Here is a 27,405-nt window from a genome sequence, read left to right as displayed (position 1 = left end):
AGTGGTGGGATACCAAATAAGAGAGCATGATATCTACATTAAAATTCTGTAAGTTACATGAAAATCAGTTCAGCCGTTTAAAAGTTGTAAACTCTTTTATTGGGGGTTTATCAAAGTTCATGAAATTTACTAGATACTTCTCATCTATTTCCATGCAACCACAATGTCCCACAGCTGGGTACAGCTAGTTTATTTATAAAAGCTAATTTGTTCTTGACTCTTAAAACTAACTATAATGGTTTTCCAAATACACTCTCGTTATTGTGTCCCATTTCATCTTAGTCCCATTATTGCTGTAAATGAATAACGCATAGTTCAAATAATTAAAATTACTATTCACTATGTATACGACAGTAATATTAACAGTATGTCATTACTAAGATAGCTGTAACAAATAATAATAATAGTAACCATAAATTTTTCTCCGTGTAGTTTGAGTATTTCAATGTACGTATACAATCGAAAAACGAATATTAATCTCTGAAATTCTGTGATTGGCCACAATACCCTTGAAGCTATATTGTATATTTTTTATAATTATTTATTGCTAAAATTATAATTATAAAAAAAAAATTATATACATGGGTTTGAATACAATGATGATGCTTCTATAGTAAGTTAGGTCTACCTGTAAATGTCTTCGCAAAAATGTCTACACTTGCTTATGTTCAATTCACGATTTTAAGCAAGCAGGTATTTATGAAAATATTTAGGTCACTCAAGTGAAACTTTTATTAAATTTAATAAAAACTTTTTTTTACGAAGAAACTATCTGTCATATTGTCAGCTAAATAAAGTTTTTGAATACTTTTGGTATTATAACTTTAGATATCATAGGGTTTCATCAAAAAAAGTTTGGAATTTTTTTCTAGGGATACTTTAATAATTACGTGCTTTATTATTATTTTATTGTAGTATCCTGATTATAAATTTTGAGATTTGAAAGGACCCCGCAATATTAGATAAGAAAATGGCTTTCTGCGAAACTTTTTAAGACCGACCCTAAAATGCTCTTAGGATCATTCCAATCAAAAGCTCTCACGGCCACAAAAATCGAGCTATGGACGATCAAAGCTACATGTACATTATATTTGTATAGATCGTAGCTCAAAAACTATCCGTTAGAAAGTTTTGCGTCTTCGAAAGCTTTTGATCAGAACGATCCGAAGAACACTTTGGGGGGTGGATTGAAAAAGTTTCAAGGAGACCATTTTCTTAGTCATATAGGTACACTAACTATAATATATGTGTAGTTTTGATCGCACGAAAATTTGCAATTTACTAATTAGATGCTTAGAAAACATACATAACAAGAGAAATTTGTATATTTTAACTGAGGGTACCAGTATTGATTCTTTGATGCCCTAAATTCAGGTTATTGATTTTGATTTAAAAAAAAAAAACTCAACTTATGATTTAACTATTATTAGGCACGTACAAAAAGTTTTATTATTTTCTATAATAATTGTAATAAAAATTTATATTACCTAAACGTGTGAAATATTTTATTAAACATATAAATTATTTTATTTGGGACAGGTGTTTAAACCTATAATTTTGACTGAAAATATAATGATTATACCTGTTGTGATTTTGGGTAATTAGTTTTTAGAATATTAATTTATGATCACAAATTTTAAAAATTATATTTATTTTGGGAATACTAGTTACATACTGTTCTTGTAGACAAAGTGGAGTCATATATTTAAATTTTACTTTAGAGTTGTTGAAACTTCACCGTGGTTATACATCTTTAATTGGTCGGACACAACTTTAATTTGAATTTTAACTTAACCGGCTTAATCGGCTATTTTTGGAGAAATCATTGAAAACATCATCCAGCTACCGTTTTACTATAAAACCAATGTTAAATATGCCTGCCTTATTGAAATATAATCAGGAATTGACAACCTAAAATTTTTTTAATATAGTTCTATCCATAAAATAAGCAGATTTATATTTATTTATTTTTATTTTTAATTATTGGATATTTGTGAAAATAGAGTAGAAGAGATTTTATTTTTAGACTCCTTTACAAGATGGATACCAACCCTCCAAGTAAATGTTGGCATTGCGAGTCTCCAATCCAACCAAATTCAATCTTTCAGTGGATATTATAGGTACTATTGCTTACGTTTGAGGATTTTATGCCCGTAGATTTTTGATCTTATGATTAAGGACTATTAGAATGCATAATTTTACAAAATTTCACCGAAAACTACTTTTTATACGGATTGTACGAATGCCTTGTTAAGTAAAAATTTTACATTACTGTAATACATTTCTATTAAATGCTAGGAAAACGCTATTTTATTAAGAGTTAATAAAGCATAAATTGATTACGTAATATACATCAATTTGTAGTCGGTGCGAATTTTAACATTCAATTTACAGTTAACATTAAGTTTAAAAAAATTTATAATACATTTTTATTGTTGGAAATAAAAATTTAGGTCACTGTAATTAAAACACTTACAAAAAACACAACAACGTGTAAATACTTGGCTTTACTATTAGCATCGTTAACTTAGATAAACGAACGAATGCAATATTACATTATTGTGTTTATAATATAAAATAATGGTTGACTTGCTGTTGACTTCATTATGTTAATACCTTATGTGTTCGCGTTATGGTTGTCTGTTTAAAATCACTCAAATGTGAATCAATTTTTATATAGAAAAATGTTAATTTTACTTCAACAAAAAAAAATTAATTTATTTAAGTGCAGTAGCACAAAACCTTGAAGAAAATGAATACAGATCAAGGCTAATAGTTCAGAAGCTTTTGGATTTTATAATGAAAAGTAATATTCAATTTGCTTAAAATAAAAGAATTGGATCGCTAAATAGTTTCATACATAACCGATCCAACATCCAACATTTTATCGAGAAATTTTTGAAACGTTTAGCAAAAAATCTTTCTATCGAGTGGATAACACTATCATCATATTATTAATCAAATTAAACCTGTTGTGAAAACTAAGGTCTTGGTTTCCCTTATATATCTATATTTTTGATCTTGGCATTGATCTTACTGTAAGACTTTTTATTTTACATATCATGAACTGGCTTTGTTATATGCCCCTATTTTATTTTTCTGAAACGTTGAAGCCGAAATCAGAACACCGTGAATATATGAAGTATATAAAGGTATACTAAGTTTAGTCCCAAGTTTGTAACGCTTAAAAATGTTGATGCTACAAACAAAATTTTGCTATAGGTGTTCCTATAATCACTTAATTAGTCCATTTCCGGTTGGCTGCCCGTCTGTGGACACGATAACTCAAAAACGAAAAACGATATTAAGATGAAATTTTTATAGCGTGCTAAGTGAAGTCGAGCTCGTAAATGAGAACATAGGTAAACAGGAGCAACATTGGGTTAGAAATAAAAAAAAAATTTTAAATATAAAAAGTGTTTCTTATAAAAATATAAACAACTTTTGTTTGAAACATTTACCTTTTTTATACTTTCTATGTATTTTAATATATACCTACCTGAATGTGTCTTAATTTTCAAAAAAATGTATACAATGAAGTGAAAATCGAGAAAAGCTAGTGTTTTTAAAGTAACTTTTAATCTAATGTAAGTTTTTCGAAATCTAGCCAGCCAAATCATGGTAATACTTTCTATAGAAGGCTTTGGCTTTAATATTAAGTAAGCATGTGATTCAGCTTTGTTAAAATAAAGGAATTTAGGCGTTGTGCTGATTTAGGCACATTTTTGAGTGTCGTGAGGACTTTTATTCAGAAGTTCGTAACAAGTTTATTCATTGCATTTCAATGAAGAAAATCCAATAAAATTTAATGATATTAAAGAAATTGAATGGAGACTTCAATGTTCACATACACACGAAACCCATAATTATTATATAATTTGACTTGTGTTATTTTTATGTTATTATCAAAACGATTAGAAATTTTGATAAAAGAAAACAAATGTAACTGGTTCATATTATAATGTGCTAAACTTTTTTGCTTGTATGATAATAATAAAACAATTGAAACACAAAATATGAAATTTTGTACGTTTATATCTGAATAACAGAAAAAAATGAAAAATAAAACACACAAGGTACACTTTTTAAAGTAATAAAAAACTTTTGTTAGAATCATTTTCCAAAAACTGAATAAATGTAACGTAAATCGAATGCAAAGAAAAAGATTTTGATAACTTTACAGAAATATGTTTCGACCAAAGTTTGTTCTATAATAAAGAACAACGTTCTAATATATCGTCCGCCTGTGTTATATAATACCTACAACCACAAATTTAAAATTCTATATTAAGGGCTAACTCTATTTTTTTATTCATCCGCGAAATTAGGAAGACTTGAATTTAACCGTTTTTTTTTTGCTGGAAACTTTTAAAAAATCATCCTGTATATTGCCACATAGAAATTTTATATTATTACAGATTAAAAGTGTAATATATTTAGTACCGTATCAAAATTCTTAGTATTTAGCTTCATGCAAAAGAATTTGTTTTTAACATTTGAATAAAATATTGGTTAAGTAATCGTAAATAGATAAATAATTCACGCCTGCTTAGTTACCTAATTAAAACTAACTGATTCCCATCAACTTTGGTTATAATTTTATATTTATATATTATGTAAAAGTATTTTAAGCATTATTACTTGTTTGTTTAAATTTTAGTTACCTACTATAAAAGATTTACTATAATTGCCTGCGTCCATATGGCATTATGATTATCATTATCGTTGAAGTGGGGCCTCTCAGTCTTATGTCTATTTTATTTTGTGGTTATATTTTAATAATTTCCTGGTTTTTATATTCAATATTTATTTTGTAACTTTCTTAATAAAACAACCATTAAAAATTTACTACGCTAAAAGTGAAAATAAATATTTAATAATTTTAACAAAAATTTACTCTTTCAGGCACATTATTTAACATTGCATTTTTTTCGCTTAATCGTTCTGCGTGAGTACCAAAAAAATGCTGAAAAGCAATTCTATTTGGATTTTTGTTAATTTAAATCAATATTAAGAAGAAACGTGATAAATTTTCTCTTTGTACCTACATGTTTCTATTTTAAAATTATCTAATTTAAGGATTTTATTTGCCTCAAAACTGCGACTATTTGTATCTAATAAGCAAATTTTGCGTTGTTTCATGGAATTGAATGAACTTGGGGAAGGGGGAGGTAGTTTGTTGTTGCACAGCGAGATAGGTATATTATACTCTTGAATTTGAAAATTTAACTTAAAAAAATTTCTAAAAAATATGTTCTTTTAAGTAAAAATTCTTATAATGTATATAAAACAAGTATACCCATATGCCATTTTGATTAAGGTATTACGAGCGCCAAGCAAGTTTAAATTTGTGGTTGAAAATAAGATACAAATAATTTCAACCACTATTATAACTTCATGAATGTAGACGAAAAATATGATTAAAATTTCCCGATATCTGCCTTGGTTTTCGAAATATCGAAAGCTTAATAATTAAACAAAATTTTCAATTTTCAATACTTTGAAAATTACCCATATATCGAATAATTTCTTTTTTTTGACAATTTCGTCTTATATTGTCAAGTTATAACATAATTCACCATCAAAATTGAAAATACATATTTTTTTAATTTATCTCCCCACTACCGTGCTCATACATCCTTAATTAGTCGGGCACAAAAGTTTTTTTAAAAATAATTTATTAAGGTTTTTATTTTAATTTAAATAGTTTGTTTTTAATTTCCACAGACTAGTTTTGGAGAAATCTATGAAAACATATCATCCATCTACCGTGGTCCATAAGACCAATGTTAAATATGCCTACTTTTGAAGTCATTTCAAATAATCGGAACCCCCCTCCCCTAAAATTTTCTGAATTAATTTAGAGTTAGTCCAACTTCTTACAAAAAAAAAAAAAAAAAAAACAATTCTTATATTCAAAAATTGCCCAGGCGCTCATACATCCTTAAGTGTTCATATTAATATTTTTATTAAATATATTTTGTATACTTGACCGTGTTTTTAAATCATGCAAAACAAAATTCTTTTGTAATCGATCAAAAAAAATATTATAATTTATTCAAAATCGTTTCATCTTTACAATTGAAAAAACATCCTCTGCTTTGTAAATTTTTTGAAATCATAATTTTTAATAAATTTTTTTTAATGCTATTGTTTGTATGTTAAACGATGCGCGGGTTTGGATAAAAATAATTGCTATTAATTAATTATTGAGTAATTTTTTTAAATAAAAATAATAAATATAAATTAAATAATACAAATAGTAAAAAAGCGTAGATGAATACAAAATAATGGGTCATAACCTCAAACATCAATCCCACATTCAAAACATCAATAATTGTGAGATTTTAAAATTGTTGGTGCCATATTCTGTGGAAACTCATTAAAATGTAGGAATTTTAGAACTTGGCTCTACGGATTAATTTTTTGAATATTTTATAAGTATTTTACTCTGAGGAAAATGAATAAAATCAATCGTGAATTTGCATTCTTTTATAGAAAGGTCAAAACATCACGGTCAACAACTCATGAATCATATACATCTATATGAGTATATCTTATACTATACTTTCACTGTTTATTAACAGAGATATTCATCAGATATTTTTTCGCTTAGATAATCAATCTAATTTTCTTACGTTCTCATCTTTAATGTAATCATCAGATTCCACGAATTAATTTTAATAAATATTTAATTTTAGCTTTAATTAAGTAAACGTTAAATAAGATAAGCATTTATGCAAAACTAGACGTAATGTTCGGCGTTAGCCGGGTCAGTTTCAAAACTTTCAAGAACATTCTAACTCTAATTTTTAAAATGATTTGAATCAATCGTTTGAATTTAATTCGAGTCATTCAATCAGTTTAATCTAAAACATTCTAGAACATTTTTGTGCTTCTCAAAAAAAACTAATGTTCTTAGAATAGATTTCAACACACCTCCAACCCATTAACTGATACTTTGGAAGAAGTTGAACGTGCAGCATTCATTATTCGCTGCTTAAAGTATAAATATAAGTATAACCATATTTTATAGAACAAAATAATTTTGCATCATCATGTTTGTTTTTTAGGATGTACAAGCGCTAGGGCAATATTGGAGAAAATGTTTGATTTTTTTTATGAAGTCTGACTAAGTATAAATCAATTCTGAAAATTTTAGGGGGCAGGCAGGTTGCCTGATTATTTAAATATATAAATTACTTCAAAAGTAGGCATATTTAACATTGGTTTTATGGCAGATGGATGATATGTTTTTTTATAGATTTCTCCAAAACTAGTCAGTGGAAATTAACAAAAAACTATTTAAATTATAGTTAAAACCTTAATAGATTATTGAAAACAAAAAAAAACCCGTTGTGCTCGACTAATTAAGGATGTATGAGTGCGGTAGTGGGGACATAAATTTAAAAAAAAATATGTATTTTCAATTTTGATGGTGAATTATGTTATAACTTGACAATATAAGACGAAATTGTCAAAAAAAAATTTTTTTCAATATCTGGATAGTTTTCAAAATATTAAAAATTGAAAGTTTTGTTAAATTATTTAGCTTTCGAAATTTCGAGAACCAAAGCAGATTTAAAACATATTTTTCGTCTACATTCATGAAGTAATAACAAAATTCATCATCAAAGTTGAAAATAAGGTACAAATAATTTCAACCATAAATTTAAAATTGCTTTGGCGCTCGTACTACATTAAATGTTCTCAACTGTGGCGCAGTGGAGTCCATAATCCAGAGGTCCTTTGAACGAAACTACGCTCTGCTAACATTTAAACAAAATTATGAAAGTGAAGAGCGTTTATGATATACTCTTTGTCTACATTGCCAGTAATGGGAGCTTTCTCCTTGGCCTAATACTCTTTCAGATATTTTGTTAAAAAATGTTTTCACCACTTTACCCCTTTACTTATTATCTGCATAAAAATAAAATACAAAACATTTTATTTCCTTATACTGCAATATTGTTGCCACTCGTCTGTATTTAGATTAGTTTTAATAAACTTTATTGAACTTTGAAAATATCACTGAACTGGGTTTTGGGAAAAAAAACAGAATCATTCAATTTTACGTCATTTGTTTAATAATAGCAGAAATTATCACCAACGAGGTTTTTATGTCAATTTTGTAAAAGTATTAAGAAAGTAAGTATGTCATTAATTTTTTTTTTCAAATTGAATATTTTTCTATTAAATAATCAGCTTCATTTAATATGCATATTACATGATACGACAACTTAAATAACTATATATTATAATGACCGTTAGATGACACTTTACTTAAAAAGACATTATTTCCGGTTGCCATTTAATTTTTTTTATTCAAATAGATAATGAATGTATAGGAAAATTGCATTGTAATTTAAATTTACAATTGTTTACTCATTTGTAACAATCTAATAAACGTATTTAGATATTCGTTGACATTATTAGGTACTAATTATTTTTACCAAATACCTACATTTCCTGAATAATTGACGTACAATGTTTTCTGTCTAATCAAAAATATGTTAAAACTACTTTAGTATAGATAAATGAGGGATGGTCTAAAAAGTTCGGTGATTGAAAATTATCACACGAGCGTTGGTTTTATAGCACGTCTGTTAGAGTAACATAATTTAATATAAAGCTTTACCTTGCGTTGAAATTGAAACCGTGTGTTCACAGTATCTTAGATCAAAACACTTAAGCTTTTAGTATCAAAAGATAAGGACTAGCGGCTATTTTATGATCGTCGAAACGGTATGAATAAAGAAGCTAGCTCAACAAGTAAAAAACACCCGAATCCATTAAATACTTCAACGAAAAATTAATATATCAGAAATAAGAGTTTTTAAGTGCTTCCTAACACATTGCTATAATTTCTTACTATCTTGGGTAAAAATTAAAAATCCATGTAATACATGAATGAAATAAAAAACAAATTTATCGCACTAATGTGAAATGTATATCTTTATACCACTGATAATAATTTAACAGGTTTCATTCCGAGTTTAGTATTTAAGTACCATTTTCATCAATTTTGACAAACAATTGACATTAGTGGTACTTGCTTATAAATTTAATTAATTAACCGGAACCGCGTGTTTCAAATTGCAACGGTACCTCATAAAAAAATTGTTTATTGTGATGTATGGAACAAACACATTATGTGAATTTTAATTAGTTTAAAATTACGGTAAATCATTTTTTGATTAATTAAATTATAATTTTTTGTTTATTTCATTTAACTCTTTTAAACTGACTCATACGTTTAACGAGCAATAAAATTTAACTTCTTTTTTTTAAGTTATTATTTTTTTTTAAATTTAAGATTACGAAATAAATTAAAATTACTTGTTTGGTTCTGCTTGCTAGAAAAAATTGGTATTTATTATTCTGGAAAACCAATAAAGGATTTTAGAATAATAGAACTCATAAGCTTTTAACCCTCGAGAAAAGAGATAAAATAAGATTTTCCGTTCAAAAAATAATATATAGCTTTCGTAAAAGCTGATTTGTCTCAGAAAACAGTGAGTTTCTATTAGAGCTTAGACCAAATTAGGTTTTCTTTTTCTGTGTAAATTGGAACAAGATGCTTTTATGTTGTCGATTAACTTTATGTTTCGTATTTTGAAAATTCATAAAAATCGTAATTCAAAAAAATCATTTCCCATTTTCTGCTTTTTTTATGTTTTACGACCTCTTTGTTATTACAATTGACGCTTGGAGTAAAATGAGAAGTTGAATATAAGTTTGGCTCGATTGCCTGTGTATATACCTTTATCTGGTATCGTTACTTTAAATAGATAGACAGACAATTACATTTTCTTTTTTTTTTAATTTAAAAGTTGGTTTATTCAAAATGATTATGGCCAAAATGATTATGGCTACGTTTGATAGAAATTAGATCAGTCTTTTGAACATTATCATCAGGTGTGTTTCATTTTAAACAGTGATTCCTTAGAAATGTACTGCAACTTGTTATTTTATACAGAATAGCTTTCTTGCTTTCTTTTATATGATTGATTGTTGAGACCTTCAACTTGTGGAAGTCCATAATTATGGTTTTTGGTCAGAGGTAAAAATAAATTATTTTTATAACTTTTATTTTTTATTTACAAATTTACTTTTTATTTAATAAAATTTTTTGACATGACAAAACCTTTGTCCCATTATCAAAGCAGTTTCGTCAATGGAATAAAACTTGAAACATTTGCAAATAAAAAATGTATCAAAAATTATTTTTACCTTTGACAAAAAACCATCAATAGCTTTCCAATTTAAAAATGTATCCTATCTATTACCGTTTACGAAAATGAGTTGAATTTTCAAAGATTCAGAAAGTCAAAGTCAAATTTGAGGACTCTGTGGGAATATTTCCGTGTATAACAACTTTTAGTTGGATCATTTTTTACAAAAATATTTCGTTGAAGAAATTTTCAGCTGGATTGTTTAAAATAAACACCCGGTATATCATTGAAATATTTTTTAAAATCTATAATAATAATAATAATAATATATTTAAATTAGTTGCCATCTACTGGCTATAGATGTAACCGTTAATTATTTACGGTTATGTAATAACAAGTGTATTAACTTAAGTCAGTGTACGTACACATATGAAGGCAGGCCACTTAAATACTTAAAGTATATAGATATATATCTCATTAAAATATCATAATATGTTTGTTACTTTGACTTAAATTATTGACTGAATCTAAAAAAAAATATTAAAAATTTAAACAGTTATAAATATAATTAATAAGGCAATCAGAAACATGCAGCGGCATTTTTTTTATATGAGTTGAATAAGAAAAATTTTTGGGAATAAAGTATCTTAGTAATAAACAGTTTAAACTCTGACTCTAGAACTAATTACTTGAGTATATTTTTGTAGCATAATTTCGTAGAATCGTCCCAAAAAAACTATAATACATGAAATATTCGAATTTGAAATATAAAACTTTTCTTTCTTTTTAGAAATAATTTTTTATGTAATTATTCGCTTACAATCGATTTAATCATACTGGAAATTTTAAATACTTGTAAAATCACATTTTCAGTTTTATTTATTATTTATTTCAATTCGTTTCTGATTGTATTTTGGTAAATTCTGAAAAAAATGACATATCGCGATCCTCCCATGAACTCCTTTTTTATCGGGGGTTTCAAGACCGATATCGTTAGCCATTTATTATCGCCGTTTTCATAACCAGTGACTTCAAATTAATGGGTATTATAAATAATATTAATCGATACAAATTTTTATTAATTTGAAATAAATAGGCCTAGTGTAAGCAAAAAACGGAGTAAAAATTCGATGAAAGTTTTCAAATGAATTTTCTTTTTAGTGAGTATTTGAAGCTTAGAGAATCGATTTATTTTCGGGTATGTTTGCTCGGGATGAAAAAATGGTCGGAAAAATTCAAACGATCAACTTAAATTCAGTTAAACCAACCATTTCTTCCTAATTTCTATTTCAAGACAAATTCCAAGTAACATTTTTAGACAGTGTAGGTATAAAGCTAGCGTATACTTTTACTATAGATAGCCTTACAACACTTATATGCAGATTATTGTCTTTCCAAAACCGTCCAATGCGCAATACAACGGATTATCTGTAGTTCTATACTTTGAAAATTTAAAATTATCTCCTTAATAGAATAAAAAGAAAAGCGGATATTAATCAATTTTAGAATGACAGAACAATTGAAACTTTATCCAACCCACAACTTAAACCAGATTTCCCAATATCGCCATTCGTCATTGCTCAAAATTTAAGTTTAATGGCCTACGATTTTTTGACTTGTTGGAAATAAGTAAAATATGTAAACTTTCTTTATACTTAAAAATTGGAGCAAATAAAATTGAAAATTTCCTTGATATAATTTAGATTATAATTTAAAAACTAAGTATACAATAAATGTAAACCTAACACCTCATTACCTTAATTTTCAATGATCTTTATCCTAAAATGACTTTTATTTTATAAAACAAAGACTTATATCCAACTGTGCAATACCCCCCATTTTTACACCTTAAAAAAAAAATTACTATTTTATTATATGAATAATAAAACTAAAATAAAATTTTGTATGTTAATGATATGCCTTTTGTTTAGGTAAAAATAAATTTAAATATAGTGTCAAAAAATATTTTGTACAAAAGTTGTTTGTTGTCATAAACACATTAAAATTATTTTTTCGTATGAGAAACACTAGAATTTTTAAATATTATTTTCTCACTTTTTTTAATGATTAATGATGTTAAATAAATCTAGAAAAATAATTTTAAATTTAAAAAGAAATAATTTTGTTCATTAGTTTTTAAATGATTTTAATTTTTACCCTTTTTATTTCTTTAAATCCGTCAAAAATCAAAAGTAAATACTCCTTTGATATTCGTGACCTTTGAACAAATGCGGTAGTCTTCGTAGGACTACCCAGGCCGGAATATGCATGGAATGCTGGCTAACGCATTTATGATATAATAACTTAAAATATCTTCCAAAATGTATTGTAAAATACATATAGCGATGTAATACAAAAAAAGGCATTAATATTTTGAAGGTTTTTTTTTACATAAAAATTGTTAAATTTAATGTTTACTCGTGGCATTTTGGCAGTTGACTACATTATCTAACGGATAATTCAGCCCTGTGGAACATGTAGCTCTTCTCTTTATCACCAAGAAAATAATTTTTAATATACACAAAAAATGCGTCTGATTTTCTTAAATTATACAAGTTAGCTCGTTTTCTCGTTTGAGAGTACGATGAACTCCTACAAACAATAATGTCAGAAAGTATAGGATAAGGCATTTTTTTAACAGTCTGTCTTCTCTTATATCAACATGGTGATCAGACCGAATTTTCGAATTAATAAAAATCGTTAATATCGAAATAATCGAAAGAAACTTTCAAATCAGATTAAATTGAAGTTCGAGATAAGTACCGGTTTAGGTTTGACGTTGGATAAAGTAGTTTTATATTAGGTACTTGTGCTTCCACCAACATAAAGAATCTCTCTCCAACTAAATAAATTTGATAAACTTGAAAAAAGCTATCTTCGAATGACTTAAATAACATTCTTCGTTTTTAACAGGAAGTAATAAGTAACTATTCAGGCTAATGTTCTACTACATAACTAGATACAGTTATATCAGATGTATTATTTAGAGCAAACTATCTTGAAAAAATGTAAACTCCATGATTTTAGATAAAATGGCTCAGATAAAAGTTTTTATACTTGGAGGGAAGTACCTTACAAAAAACCTTAAATTTGATCTTATACTTTCAAGATTGTTTAAAAAGCAACTCTTGTTCTTAACTGAAAAGGGATATAGGACGATTTTATACCAGAAAGTTGTTTTTTTATAAAAGAACAAAAACTTCCTCTATGAAATAATCCTCGTCCGAGTATAACAACTTTTACTAGGCTCATTTTGTTCAAAAGCTTTTCGTTGTAGAAATATTCAGCGAAATTGTTGAAAAATGGAACACCTTGTATATTATTAATATATGGTACCAATCATAATTGAAAATATTGCATTATTAAAACCTGAATTTATTAATGTATGTTTTATTCGAATTCGAATAATTTATTTATTTAATTTATAAATATAAATACACTATATAGAATACACTATATTCAAATATACCTACCTACAATATTTTCATATATTTATTATTTAATAATAATTTTAAATTATAAACATTTATAATAATACAAATACAGCTACAAATAATTAACTTCAAGGACAAATTCTATAAAGAACACTTAACTAACTTATAACACAGTCGGCAATAAAGATACCTTAAAGATCATATTTATAATAATCAGTATTATATTTTTTAAATAATATTACAATTAAAATGTAATTAAATATATTATTTTATTTAAAATGAATGTAATTAAATTTTTATATAATATATTTTTAATAAGTGTGATGAAATTATATACATTAAAATTTTTTTCTCTCAAGCAGTATTTTGAACCTGTGAAGGATAAATAAGTACCTATTTTATTAAAATCTTGTTGGAATTAACTTGCCATTAGGTTTTTTGTCAAAATATATCTCGTAAAAATACTGACTAAAAATAAAAAGTCATTTGAAATTTTAGTTCATATACCTTAAAAAATGAATACAGTGAAATGATAAAGTGTATAATAGATGCATGATTCCGAAATGGGTTATGCAACTGACGCCCCCTCCTTCCATCATATAAAAAGAGTAAAGGATGATCTTCTCAGTTTCTGGTATCGGAGCTTCCAAATGGAATGTCGATTTCAATGCGATTTTTTATTTGAAGGCTGTTCTTATCATTATTTAGTTATGTTTGAAGAAAAACTGTGCATCTTTTTAGATGAAATTTGTTCTTATTAGTCTTCTGCATACTGAAAAACTGCTATTTTATTCAACTTACTTGGAGTTTTGTATTTTTGTAAATTTTACTTGAGAAGACAACACATTTAAGAGGGCAGAAGAAGAAGAAGAAGAAGAAGAAGGCAATACTATACTTGGGGCAATAATGTAAAGAATTGGACGTATGTATTATTGGGATAAAAATTTAACTTTAAAATCTAGTTTTGAACATACAAACAAAAGATTTTGTTTAAAATAAGGATATATTTTTTAACAAACAAAATCCCCTTGAGCAGAGAGAAAACCCAATAAAATTTTAAACCACAAAAAATGCATCTGTTTACCTTGGATGGTCTAAAAATAAACATTACCATTAATTTTGAATCATCAATGTGGATGATAACATAGTTATGATGAAAGAACGAATACCAATAATCAATAATATAAAAAGTATGATCTCATATTTCCTCCTGACTGAAGAACCAATATGCCTCCTGACTGAAAAAATCTAATATACCATTAGAGAGTAAAAAAAAATCATCCGAAATTTAAGGACATTTTCTTTAAAATATATATAAATTTCGATATTTTTTTTGATAGTCGTCAGTACTTCGCCCGTTTTTATAAGTGATTATTACTAACAGGTTTGAAAATTGTTGTGACTTCGTTATGACGAATTTGAAATATTTTTGGAGACAATTTAAGAAAATGGAACGTTTTCTTTGGCGAATCTTTTGCTATTTTTATTAACTTTACAATCTTAAAATTCATTGTGTCTTCTATTTTGTTCTAAGCAGAAGGTAATTAAAGAACAAATAGAAAAGCGATTACGGACACTATCTGTACTAAAATGTCGAACCACTTTCCTTTTTTATTTATTATTATATTCTTATTAGACCAGGCATGGGCAAACATTGCTTATAGAAGTCCCCCAGACTTCTGTAACTAATATACGAGTAAGGCAGTGATAACCAAACCAGTGGCAACCAAAAACACGAGTTAAACAGAGAGACAAACATTTTTCTTTCTACCTATCTCATTACTATTAGAGAAACTGAGATAGGTAGAAGAGTCGTACACCCATCTCGCTTCCTCCTCTATAAGCAATGCGGACTTGGATAAAGAGACACACAATAAAGTTTATGGCACACAATAAAGTTATAACAATGGTGACTTCGACTTAAAATAGCTAGCCCATGCCTGTATTAGAAGATTTAGAAAAAATATCATTAAATTTAAGGATTGTGAGATATAATTAACAATTTTCGGAATAAAATAAAAATGTTTATGATCGCAATAAGTGATTTAGTGATAAAAAAGGATACTTCACAGCGAACTATAATATATCTTTCAAGTCATAACGTAGCAGTTCAGCCATTGAGCATTTTGATTCTTCGATAGTTGATTATATTTGAAAAATTCACTTACCATTCGGACATGTAAATAAATCACTAGAATTTGCAATAATCTGAAAAAAACAATAATAATAATTAATTAAATTTACAAGGAATTCAAGTAATTTTTTATAAATATATTATATTAGATAATATCGAATTAATTATGAATTTCCTTTTCGATATATCACAGCAGCGCATAAATTTAAAATTATTTCAAACGGATATGATATAAGTTTCTTTTTTTTAGTTTGTATATATTTTTTAATAGTTTATTTTGCTTTTGTTTCTATAAGATATAAACAGACAAAAAAAGATTGACATAAATATTATAAAAATTAATTTTAATTGAATATATATAGGAAGATATGTTTATAATTGTTAATAAACTTTCACTAATAAAATATAAAATTTTTAATTCAAAAACTATTAATTACAATTATTAATTTAACATGTTTATTACAACATTATACTTATTAACGCAAAAATTATGCAAATTAAATCGATTTTATTCAATACTTTCGATGGGTTCAAATTTATGTACAATATGGTTAAAAAAAACTAGAAATTTTGATAGATAGATAGAAGAAACTAAAATAGGAAAGTTTAAGGAAGTTTAATATTCACATTGTATTCCTGATTATTACTGTTTTTTATTTATTTATTTTATTTTATTTTTTTAAATAGGCTTATAATAAAAAAATTTAATCGCGGTATTTTTGTATTAGTGAAAAAATTTGGAAAAATAATTTATGGGAAAAAATTGTGCGAAAATGAGTAAATAGGCTTTGAAAAAAACTATTCATGTGTCCGTAAACAAATAATGTCAATATTGTAGTTTATATAACTGATGGAGACTGACAGTTATAACTGATATTCAATAAATATATGTGAGGTTCCTAGAATAAGCATTAAGAAGTTACATTTAGCATTTCTAGAGGTGATATTTGACAATGTCTGTTGACGTACACTAAGAATATTTTAAATGAAAGGAAATAAAATTTTATAATATTAAAAATGAATGAAAATCTTACCTGTGAATTTGTTATCCTAAAACATCCTAAAATTATGGTAGCGGCGACCAATATGGTCGCCTTGTGCCTTATTAGCATTGCTTCCTGAAACAAACAAAAAATACTATTAGCGAATCAATTAAAAAAAAAAAAATTGTTACTTAAAAGAAACTTTAATATTAAATTTGTTAAGTTTTTATTAAGTTGGTAAAGTTTATATAGCTTAGGCTTGTGATTTTGTACACGCTATTGTAAATACTTTGTTGTTTGTGTATTTATTTATTTTACAATAATAAAAAAAGAAATATGAAAAATCACTTGCAAGATTTTCGCAATCGTATAGTGGCTATTTTTGGAATATAATAACCTATAGGTTTGAGACTTTTTCCATGCTCAAACATCTAATTCAACATTAGATTAAGTGCCTGCAACATGTAATTAAACTTTTATAGACTTCTGAAACACCTGTTTAAATTAAATAAAAATGATTGATTAAAATGATAGCATCAACTATTTTTATATATTGATTTGAATCATCTTTACAATGATGAATAAAATCTTTAAACGGTTTATTAAACAATTGATGACGCTTGTAATGATTCTTACATAATATTTTATAAATATTTATAATAATAATTTATTTATTGAAGTAAAATTTTACAGTTTGTTACTTAATATTTTATTAAGTACCTACATCATATTTTTTTATATTAAAAACAATATGTACAGGTACACAATTAATAAAACAAAGTATTTTATAATTAATTTGTAATATATATGTGTAGCCATAAACCATATGCTTTTAACGGTTTAAAAAATTAATAGTACGAATTTTTTACAGTTCTTCTAGCTCATGAAAAATATGGTACGTGAAACAATTTCTTATATTATGTATAGGTATACACAAAACTATAAAAAAAACGATATATAAATTCTTATGTGTAAAGTTATATCAGGCAGGTATAATCAATATTTTGACATAACAGTGCCTTAATATTGTCGTAGTACAGAATCTGATTTTGTTGAATCTTACAAAATAATGCAAAATCGAAATTAAATTCAAACAATTGAAAACAAACAATTGACTGAGTTAAATCGATTGTCAATCGATTGTTTTTTATGTCATGTAAGAACAGAAAGATAGCAGTCACTCTTACATAAAAATTAATAAGAGTATATTTCTTCTCATTTCTTCATTAAACATATTATATGCTCTTAACAAACAAACACATATCATACTATATAATGTTCCAATCTAATTTACGCCCTCACGAAAAAAGAGTAACGTTTACGAAAAAAATGTTTAAAACAAAAGTTGTTTATTATTTTTTTTATTAGGAACATTTTTTATTTCATTTAAACTTTTGTTCAATCTCTAAACGGTTTACTCTTCTGCGGACCCAAGACCCAATTAACCTATGTAAACCACTTTTTACTAAACACGCTATAAAAATTTCAACTTGATATCTCTTTTAGTTTTTGAGTTATCTTGTTTACGGACGGACAGACAGACAGGCTGACAAACAGACAACCAGAAATGGACTAATTAGGTGATTTTATGAGCACCTATAACAAAATTTTGTTCGTAGCATCAATATTTTTAAGCGTTACAATCTTGGAACTATACTTAATATACGTTTGTTTGGTCAGTCATGAGATTAGATCAAATTTATGGGTGGCATTTGTGATATCAAGCCATTCCAAATGAACTACTTTACAGTGTACAAATTAGCTGTATTAAACAACAGTCTCTGTTAATGAATTAAAAAGTAGAAAATAAATTTCTTCCCTAATTCACTTCTATAGTCATAAATAAGAGCTAATCTTAGAAGAATATTTAAAAAAATCTTTTAATTATCGGTGTTATTTATTGCATATAACATGTATATTTAAGGTTCTATATAAGTAGTCAAAAGATAATTATTTTCTTTGCTTATTTGCTTAATATAAAAGCTTGCTCTTTAAAATTCTTTTTTTTTATTTTTTTTTGTTATATTATGTTAGACCGAAGAAAAGTACAGTTGAGATTGTGAATCACCGTTCCAGCGAATTGAGCTACCAAGTGAATAGTAGTTGAGTACACATCTTTCATAATAAAAAATCGTTAGCTTATTGAAATATTTGGTAGTATTTAGATCCTTTAAAAATTATATCTACCTTTACTAACGGAAATAGTTAGCGCTTACTTATTTTGAGTATTTATCGTTAGTGACATATTATCAATTAATATTCCACAAACATTTGTTAATTAATATGCGGCATATTGTCAAATGATAGATCATTTAAGTAGTTAGAACACTGGCTCTGAATGCCAGAGTTTTTTGCATTTGCAGGTAAGCCAAAATTTCGATGAAAGTTTATATTCTCGATTATATTTCTAGGTACTTGCTAAAGTACTGGTACTGGTACTGGTTTTACCTTTTACTAGGTACTGGTTTTATCCAAGCTAACTTGTACAGTGATATGAATAATGTTCAACGTGTCAAGTTTTTAAATAACGATAAATAACATATTACAAAGTGTTAAATTAAAAAAAAAAAAAGAATAATAGATTGCAACAAAGATTTTGTCATTTGTACGATAAATTTTATTAATTTTTACTCTAAATACACATAAAAATCATTAAGCAACAACAAAACGATTACGTAAAAATTTTTATAAAAAAAATATATCACATTAAAAAAATTCAATAGAAAATCATTCATGTCTGATTTTACACATTGTAATAATTCAATTATAATTATATTGTATACAATATATAAATTTAATTAAACATGACATGTTATATTTGAAAATTACCTATCTGTGTGTGAGAATGCGACACATGACCTCTATATATAGGCTACAATGTCTTATATGAGTATGGGAATGATTATTTGGACATTTTATTATTTAAAAATTATTGTCTGCATTGACAGTCATATTTAAGATACAATATGGAGAAATTTGAGCGATAGCGTTTGAATAATCTTCAAAATCAACATATGCTTACTTTGAGTATAAAACAAAGTCGCTTCCCACTGTCTGTCTGTCCATATGTATGCTTAGATCTTTAAAACTACGCAACGGATTTTGATGCGGTTTTTTTAAATAGATAGATTGATTCATCATATAATACATACATAGTGTAGTAGAGAAATATTGATAATTTTAGAGGTGTCTAATGTTGTAAATATACACATTTTTGTATATAAAGACATTCTGTAGTATAGTTAATATCAGCATTGTACCCGTGTGAAGTTGGGGCGGGTCGTTAGTTACTTACAATAAAAAAAATTTCAAACAAATTAATATTACAAATTATGAACTTTTAGAAACTTGCCTTCATTCTTCATTTAAAAAAATTAATATAAATCAAGTTCTTTTAATAAATCGCCGCGCACAAGTTTTTAATTAAAGGTTTAGAGAGTGCGAAACTGATAATTTAAAGCGAAAACGATCACTAAAAATAGTAAAATGTACATTTATTCTTGTAGCTTATTAATGTTGATTACAAAAGAAAATTATGAGATAATTTATAATGATCACGCAAGAAAAATCGAAATTACGGAAACTACGTGGCATAAAGATAAAGGTTATTTGGCGGTAGCGTCTAAATTAGTTTTAAACCAACTAATAAAAAAACCTTTTAATAAAAAAAATCGTTAGTTAATCTTTTAAATGTACAATTTTTGTTGCTGAATGCCCTATTATAACTTTAAACATTTTATCTATAGGAATAATTCAGTGAAAAGGCTATTTTATTTCCCGTATCGCCTATTTATGAATTGGAGAATTCTTCGCATCAAAAAAGTTAATATATTTTCTTTGTAAATCAAGTACTACTTACTTATGTTGATATTTTCAAATTAGGGCTTTCCAAAATCTATGTTTTTGTACTAAACATTTTTCACTCAATTTCTGAAGGTAGGAATTAGGAAGAGTTTCAAACTACCTTTAATACATAAGTTAATATTGAGAAAAATATCTTAGTTCCACAGAAACAAATTGTATTGGTAGAATTTTGCATTCAATTTGAGCCGATTATTCTTTTCAGTTAAGAACTCAAATGCATGGTTAAAACTGGATTGTAAAAAAGAAAAATAATTAATTATTTATATAGAGGTAAAAATTGTTATGTAAAAAAAAATTATGATAATATATTTTGTGACTTAAGTTGTTGTGCACACCGCGCAATTTATATTGTTTTTTATGTGAATCATATATTTATTTATGTTAAAATAATAAGTTCATTTGACTTAAGACAAATTGAAAAAAAAATGAAATACGAAAGAGAAATTTTGTAAGGTAATATGAAAAAAAGTTCCCATATGCAATAATTTCTTTACTACTCATTGAGCATTTCAACATTATTATAACAAGTGACTTAAGTAATGTTAAAGTTGATTAGGTATTATAATACTTTTACATGTGTGAGAGACATCTGAACAATTTCTTTGGGTTATAATGGGTAATTTTTATGTCATTTTAATAATGTTGAAATAATGATAAACATGATATATGTATATTATAAGTGCATAATTTCTTTCTTATGGAAATTTCCGATTTTTTATTTTAGGTTCCGCCGCACAACTGTTAAGTTAGTTACAACTACATGAATGTAAGTCGTTAAAATCTATTAAAGTTTAATATTAAACAGTTAAGTCAATTTTTACCCCGACTATACAATGGCGAAGGTTATGTGTTTGACCGGTATGTATGAATGATCTAAAAACAAATTATAATTTATTGATGTTTTAGGTGTCAAATGAAAGGAAGTAATAGCACTTTTCAAATATATATTGTAATACTTCACCACGAAACTATAACCCCAAAATAGTTTAAATATAAAATAAAGTTCAAAAACTAAAATCCCGACTCTCTTACAAAATCGTATTCTTGAAAGTATGAAAACAAGAAAATAATTCCATCTGAAATTGTTATGATAAGTAAAATCACCATTACAGTCGGCGGACCTTTTAGATTAAAAGTTTACCACAGGACGGAATTTCAAATTAAATTATTAGTTTGTTTTCATACTTTAGAGCACGGAGAGTCGGGGTTTTAGTTTTTGAACTTTATTTTATAATATATCATTTTCACAAATTGTTCCGATATAGAGAGAAAAATTTTAGTCTAAAAAGCGATATGAGAAAGCTATGGAAAATAGCTGAACTTAATAGGATTGAAAAATTTTTAAAAAAGAAGGAATAAAAACTAGTTTACAGTAAATCTAAATCCATCCGAACTAATAATAATATTAATATCAAAATTTATATAAATAGTCCATTTAATTGAAAAAGCACGTTAATATTTCAATTGAAAATAATTTGACGAATCAGGTTAATTTTACAAGCAATTTAACTTCAATTGTGTTAAAAAGTGAAAATAGCTACTTTAGCTAAATTACCACAAAGAACAGAATATATTTATTTATAAGGAAATGAATTCAAGTAAATGATTTTTAAAAGTTAATGTATGTGACAATTTTGTATGATAAATTACAACTGTTTAGAGGTAAAGTGCTATTTTTAGTACCGACACTTGTGGTTTCAAACAAAAACACACCTGATAAATGCAGAAACAAAACTTTTTTTTTTTTTAAATATTTAAATATGGCTATGCAGGAAATTTAATGGTAGCCACTAACAGATACCTACGCATAACAGATTTGAAATAATTTATTGCTTTAGCTTAAATGTCAAATGATCAATTTTATACAAATTAATGGAGTAATTTTATTTTTATTGAGGACATTGCAAAAACAACCAACCTTGCATAATATTTAAAACAGAGTGTTAAACAAAAGGTAAGTGAATTTAAGTCAATGGACCTGTTCAAAATAAAGTATGCGTGTCGCCTTGCGGCCACTCAAAAAAGAAAGCGTATATTTGTCTGTAGTTAATAAGAGGCAGATAATGAATGCGTACGCACTAAAGTCGACCCGTATTGTTATTTTCAATCAGAACCATACCTTCAATCTGATTAGTAGATAAAATTTCAAAAATTTGGTCCATTGAGAAAATATTTATCATAATGTGGAATTTCATTCGACTTTAAAAAATTGTCTAATCATGAATGCGTCGTAGATAACACACGTTGATAATTAAATAAAAATTTAATTGAAGATTTTTCTCTTCGAAACATCTAATTACAGTACGGAATACAACTATTCAAGGTTAATGTGGCCCATCTTGAAAGGCAAAAAAATATTAATTTTAATAAATATAAAATAAACAATTAGTCATACAAGAATTCATTTACAAAAATGACTATCCTTGGAATTTTTACCAACAGTCTTAGTGACAAAACCAGTTTTATAATTAATGCTATTAAAAATCGTTTTATTAAAATTGAAAAAAAATAAATTGAACGTTATATAAATGCATGGCGTAAATCGTGATCTAGTAAATAATAAAAAATTTCCTTATTCCAACTTGCAAAAAATTTTTCTTACAATAAGAAAAAGAAATCGAAATAAATCGACTGAGGAAAATTTTCTATTGATCTATTCTTGTAACATAAAATTATGCTCACCATATAATTACAGTTACAATAGGAATTTGAGTATAACACGAGTTTGAATTATTTTCTATTTCTAGAAAAGAAATTAAGAAGGGAACAAACTCTTTTTTTTAATTTTGGTTTTTAATGGTTAGTTTTCGCCTTCTTTATAACATTTTTTGAACCATAAATATGATGTGAATATTTCAATAGAATTGAATTTTTAATTCTTTTTAGGGTCCACAAGATTTTTATTTAAGCCCACTATTTATATGCTTATTATCTCTTCTCTATATATTATAAATGCGAAAGTAATCATGTTTGTTTATTTGTTGGTTACGCTTTCACGCTAAAACTAGCTAATGGTTTTAATGAAACTGTACAGTAATATAGCTCATACTTCAGAATAACACATGAGATATAATTTATAAAGATATATTAATTTAAAAAAAATAACTATTAAATTAATTTAATTTGACATTACCATAAATTTACAGATTTCTGTAAAAAAGTCAATATTAAATATTTCGTGGCCATCTTTTCTAATATACTCAATGAATAATTACGACTATTAAACATTTAAAAAAATAGAAAACCATACATATATTTTACCTGTGTAAAACAATCCTTACCATTATTTCGAGTATTTTAGGAAGGGGATAAGCGAGAGCAATCTTTATCTTCCTTTACTTCTAAACCCAGCGAAGCGGGTGGGTATCACTCTAGTGTTTATATAATAATACTAGCGGCCCCGACGGACGTTGTCCCGTAAAAACGTAACTCCAATTCATGAATACCTATACTACGTTTAGCCTGTCCGCTAAACCCATCCCGCTAAACCCCAATTTAACTCCTATTTATTGGAGTGGCCTGACCTTCGACCTTTGGCCTGACCTTTGATAGTAGAGCTCGCTGCGCTCGCATATGGCTCTAATAAATGCCTATTGACAATACCTGAATACTATTAAAAATACATAGTACACATAGTATACATAATGTGATATGATTTATATGCGCTCCCACCATTTAATGAAATTTCATTTTTTTGGTACGGAGCCCTCAAAAACAGTTGTACTGGACCGAATGGTAAATCTAAACCATTCTCCAATCCCCTTGAACTCACACAAAAAATTTCATCGAAATCGGTCCAGCCGTCTAGGAGGAGTTCAGTCACATACACACGCACACAAGAAATATATATATTAAGATTAAATTTTGTAATAAATTATAAATTTTATTATAATTAAATGAATTTTTGCTCTAAATATGTACTAAAATAAAACAATATAAAAACAAAAATAAATATAATTTGTTAATAATATTAGAACAAAAGTTGTTAGGTAACAACTTTATGATTTCATAAAAGACATTCTACCAGTTTGTGTTACTTAGATTCAAGTATGTTGTTTAATAAGCGATCTGATCGTACTTATATATTAAGAGTAGGAATAAAATCTTAGGTAGGTATATTAAAAAATATTTGAGAAAAGTTTACTCATTAGATTGGAATTTATATAATAATATTTTATAAATACTTATTATAAAAAAATAAATATAATTTTAATAACTGTATACATGGATATCATAAAATATTTCTATAGAATTTTACTTAAATGTAGTTCTTATTTTTATATTTTAGATATTTCGATTTCCTTAATGATCCATTTATTTAAATAAAAATTATTTTTACTTGGAAATTGACTTTGAAGTTCAAATTGGCGTGAATGACATTTTTAGAACGTTTTTCTTTGTCACCCAGCACTATAGTTTGAGCATCGATAGTAATTCGATTTAAAAACATTTTGAACATGTTACTTTGCCAAAGTATCGATCAGGGGCACGACAGTGCCCCCGCCAAGTCGAGCGCGAAGCAAACACTGCCGTACCATCCTTTACTGGAACCATTTCGCCGCATTTTATAGACCCATATTTGAGAATTGCTGAATAAGAACAGAACGCAGAAATTTTCGTCATCCAATAAGCTATAATCACATACTTAAAATCCAAAATTTTAAGCCTGTAGATCATTTAGTTCCAAAGTTAAGCGAAAGCAAAGTCTCGCATTTATAACACTCACTCACTCACCCCTGCTCATCAGAGTAGAACTAGTACTTCCCAAAACTCAGAGAGCTGAGTTAGGGTTTAATGGCCAAATAAAGGGAAAACTATAAAAACTAGAATAATCGAAGATCTGGGGTACCTGGTGACCCTGAAAAAAATAAATCAATATGCCTCACGTTTCTACAAAAAGAAGTGAAATCTCACCAAAAATATTCTGTAAAAAATTAGCCAAGTCTAAAAAGTAATGAAATCTAGACAAAGTCGTTCCAAGTCTAAGGTTCCTTGCTGCGATTTCTTTATTATTATAATTAATGTTGTGTGATTTGGTCGTGGACGTTGACGTGGTCTCAGATTGGTGCAATGGTGTCATGGAGCACCTGGGTTTGTACCCTTGTGTACCCTTCAATGGCCAAGTCACACAACATTAACTATAATAATAAAGAAATCGCAGTAAGGAATCTTAGACTTGGCACGACTTTGTCTAGATTTCATTACTTTTTAGTGATAAACAAGCAACTTCATCGAGACTTGGCTAGTTTTTTACAGAATGTTTTTGGTGGGATAAACTTTATTTTTAACTTCCCATCGCTTCCACCATTGAGTTAAAAGAGATTGAGATTTTCATAAAATAAAATTCATATTGTTTTTATTCATTTGGGTAATTAATATATTAAATCTTAACCAGTATAAACTTAAACTTCCCTCTTGCTTTGTTCGAAGTTTTCAAAAGTGAAATTAATTTAATTATGTCAAATGCAAAAGTTTTTGAGTGTTTAACACATTTTTTTCACTCTATAAATCTCAGATGAAAATAAACAAATGTTTTTCTATAAAATTATACATATTACGTTCTTCACTTTGAAAATTTGGGTTAATTCTATTAAAAATATAACATTAATTCTATTAAAGGTCTGGTTATATTTTTATTAATAATAACAATAATAATAATTGCATTTATAACAATTACAAAAATAATAATAATAAATTAAAAATATTTACTTTTTGTAATTGTTAATAATTTTTAACAATTAATTAGTATGTAGTTAATAAATAAAATAATACAAAAATAAATATAGAAATAAAAAGAAAATAAATAAAAAATGTAACGGACTAAATTTTTAGATGATTTTTTTTTTACTTTATAAAATAAAAATTGTAATAATTATTGTATTTTACAGGCCAGAACAAAATGTTTCCAACAAAATTTAGATGATTTTTAATTATTTTTACTTAAAATTGCTATTATTGAGGTAAAGTATTATATGAAAAGGAACCCATACAACTTTTTTCAGGTGTTCAAATAATGTGAATTTTTAATCATGGCATTTTGTGCATATAAATAAAGTTGTCCATACATGTAGAGGCAATTATATTCTGTTCTTCGATGAGGCTGAGATGATATTTTTATTCCCCACTTACGAAACAAAATCAGCCGAGAATGAATTTTAGATTTGGTGAAAAAAGACATTGTCGTATTCTGTAATTCTATGAACTGCAATTCAATAGTTTAATAGCATATTGTATTAACTTTTGGAAATAAACGTACCACATTAGTTTTCGTAACATTGACACAAATATTATTCTGATTTAGTCGTCAGGCACTAAAAAAACCAGCAACTTTAACTCAAGTTCAGAAGAAAGTTGACTTGATAATTGGAATGAAATATCACAGGTTTGAGATAGCAATATTTTTAACTAACGAAAAGAATCAGGGGTCAAAATTCAAAAGTACGTTTTAAACACAATAATACAAAATTTCTAGAAAATAAATAAATATATCAACGTATTCTAGAATTGTTCTATAATCTCTTTATTCAATGAAAATGATCGGTTGGGTGACCTAATTAAAGATGTAACACATTGTTCGAAGTTAAATACCTTATCTATTGCAATAATAAATTCTACGATTTATAAGTATTTAATTATTAAATTTAGATAAATTTCTTAGGCTCAAAAACCTTTTTAATGTCATTAAAAGTTAAACAAAATTAACCTTTAGTGTTTCAAGGACACTTTAATGTTATACATCATAAACATAGGTATGTAAGAATTTGTTCAGTATATGGTCTACTTTAAACGTTAAAATAAAATTGGTATTTTGTATA

General features: G+C 26.5%; 1 protein-coding gene across 2 annotated transcripts in view; it reads right to left on the bottom strand.

The window, feature by feature from the left end:
- Positions 1–27,405, bottom strand: part of LOC123302921 — a 71,094-nt gene that overhangs the window by 27,631 nt on the left and 16,058 nt on the right. For both annotated transcript variants that reach the window (XM_044886018.1, XM_044886023.1), the window contains exons 2-3: positions 16,778–16,861; positions 15,778–15,817 (exon numbers count right to left, since the gene is read on the bottom strand). In XM_044886018.1, the coding sequence (XP_044741953.1) occupies positions 15,778–15,817; positions 16,778–16,855 (118 nt within the window). In that variant the 5' untranslated portion in view covers positions 16,856–16,861. The remainder of the gene's footprint in view (positions 1–15,777; positions 15,818–16,777; positions 16,862–27,405) is intronic.

This window comes from Chrysoperla carnea, chromosome 1 (assembly GCF_905475395.1).
Source record: "Chrysoperla carnea chromosome 1, inChrCarn1.1, whole genome shotgun sequence".
NCBI classification, from domain to species: Eukaryota; Metazoa; Arthropoda; class Insecta; order Neuroptera; family Chrysopidae; genus Chrysoperla; species Chrysoperla carnea.
This window is presented reverse-complemented; position numbering and strand designations above follow the sequence as displayed.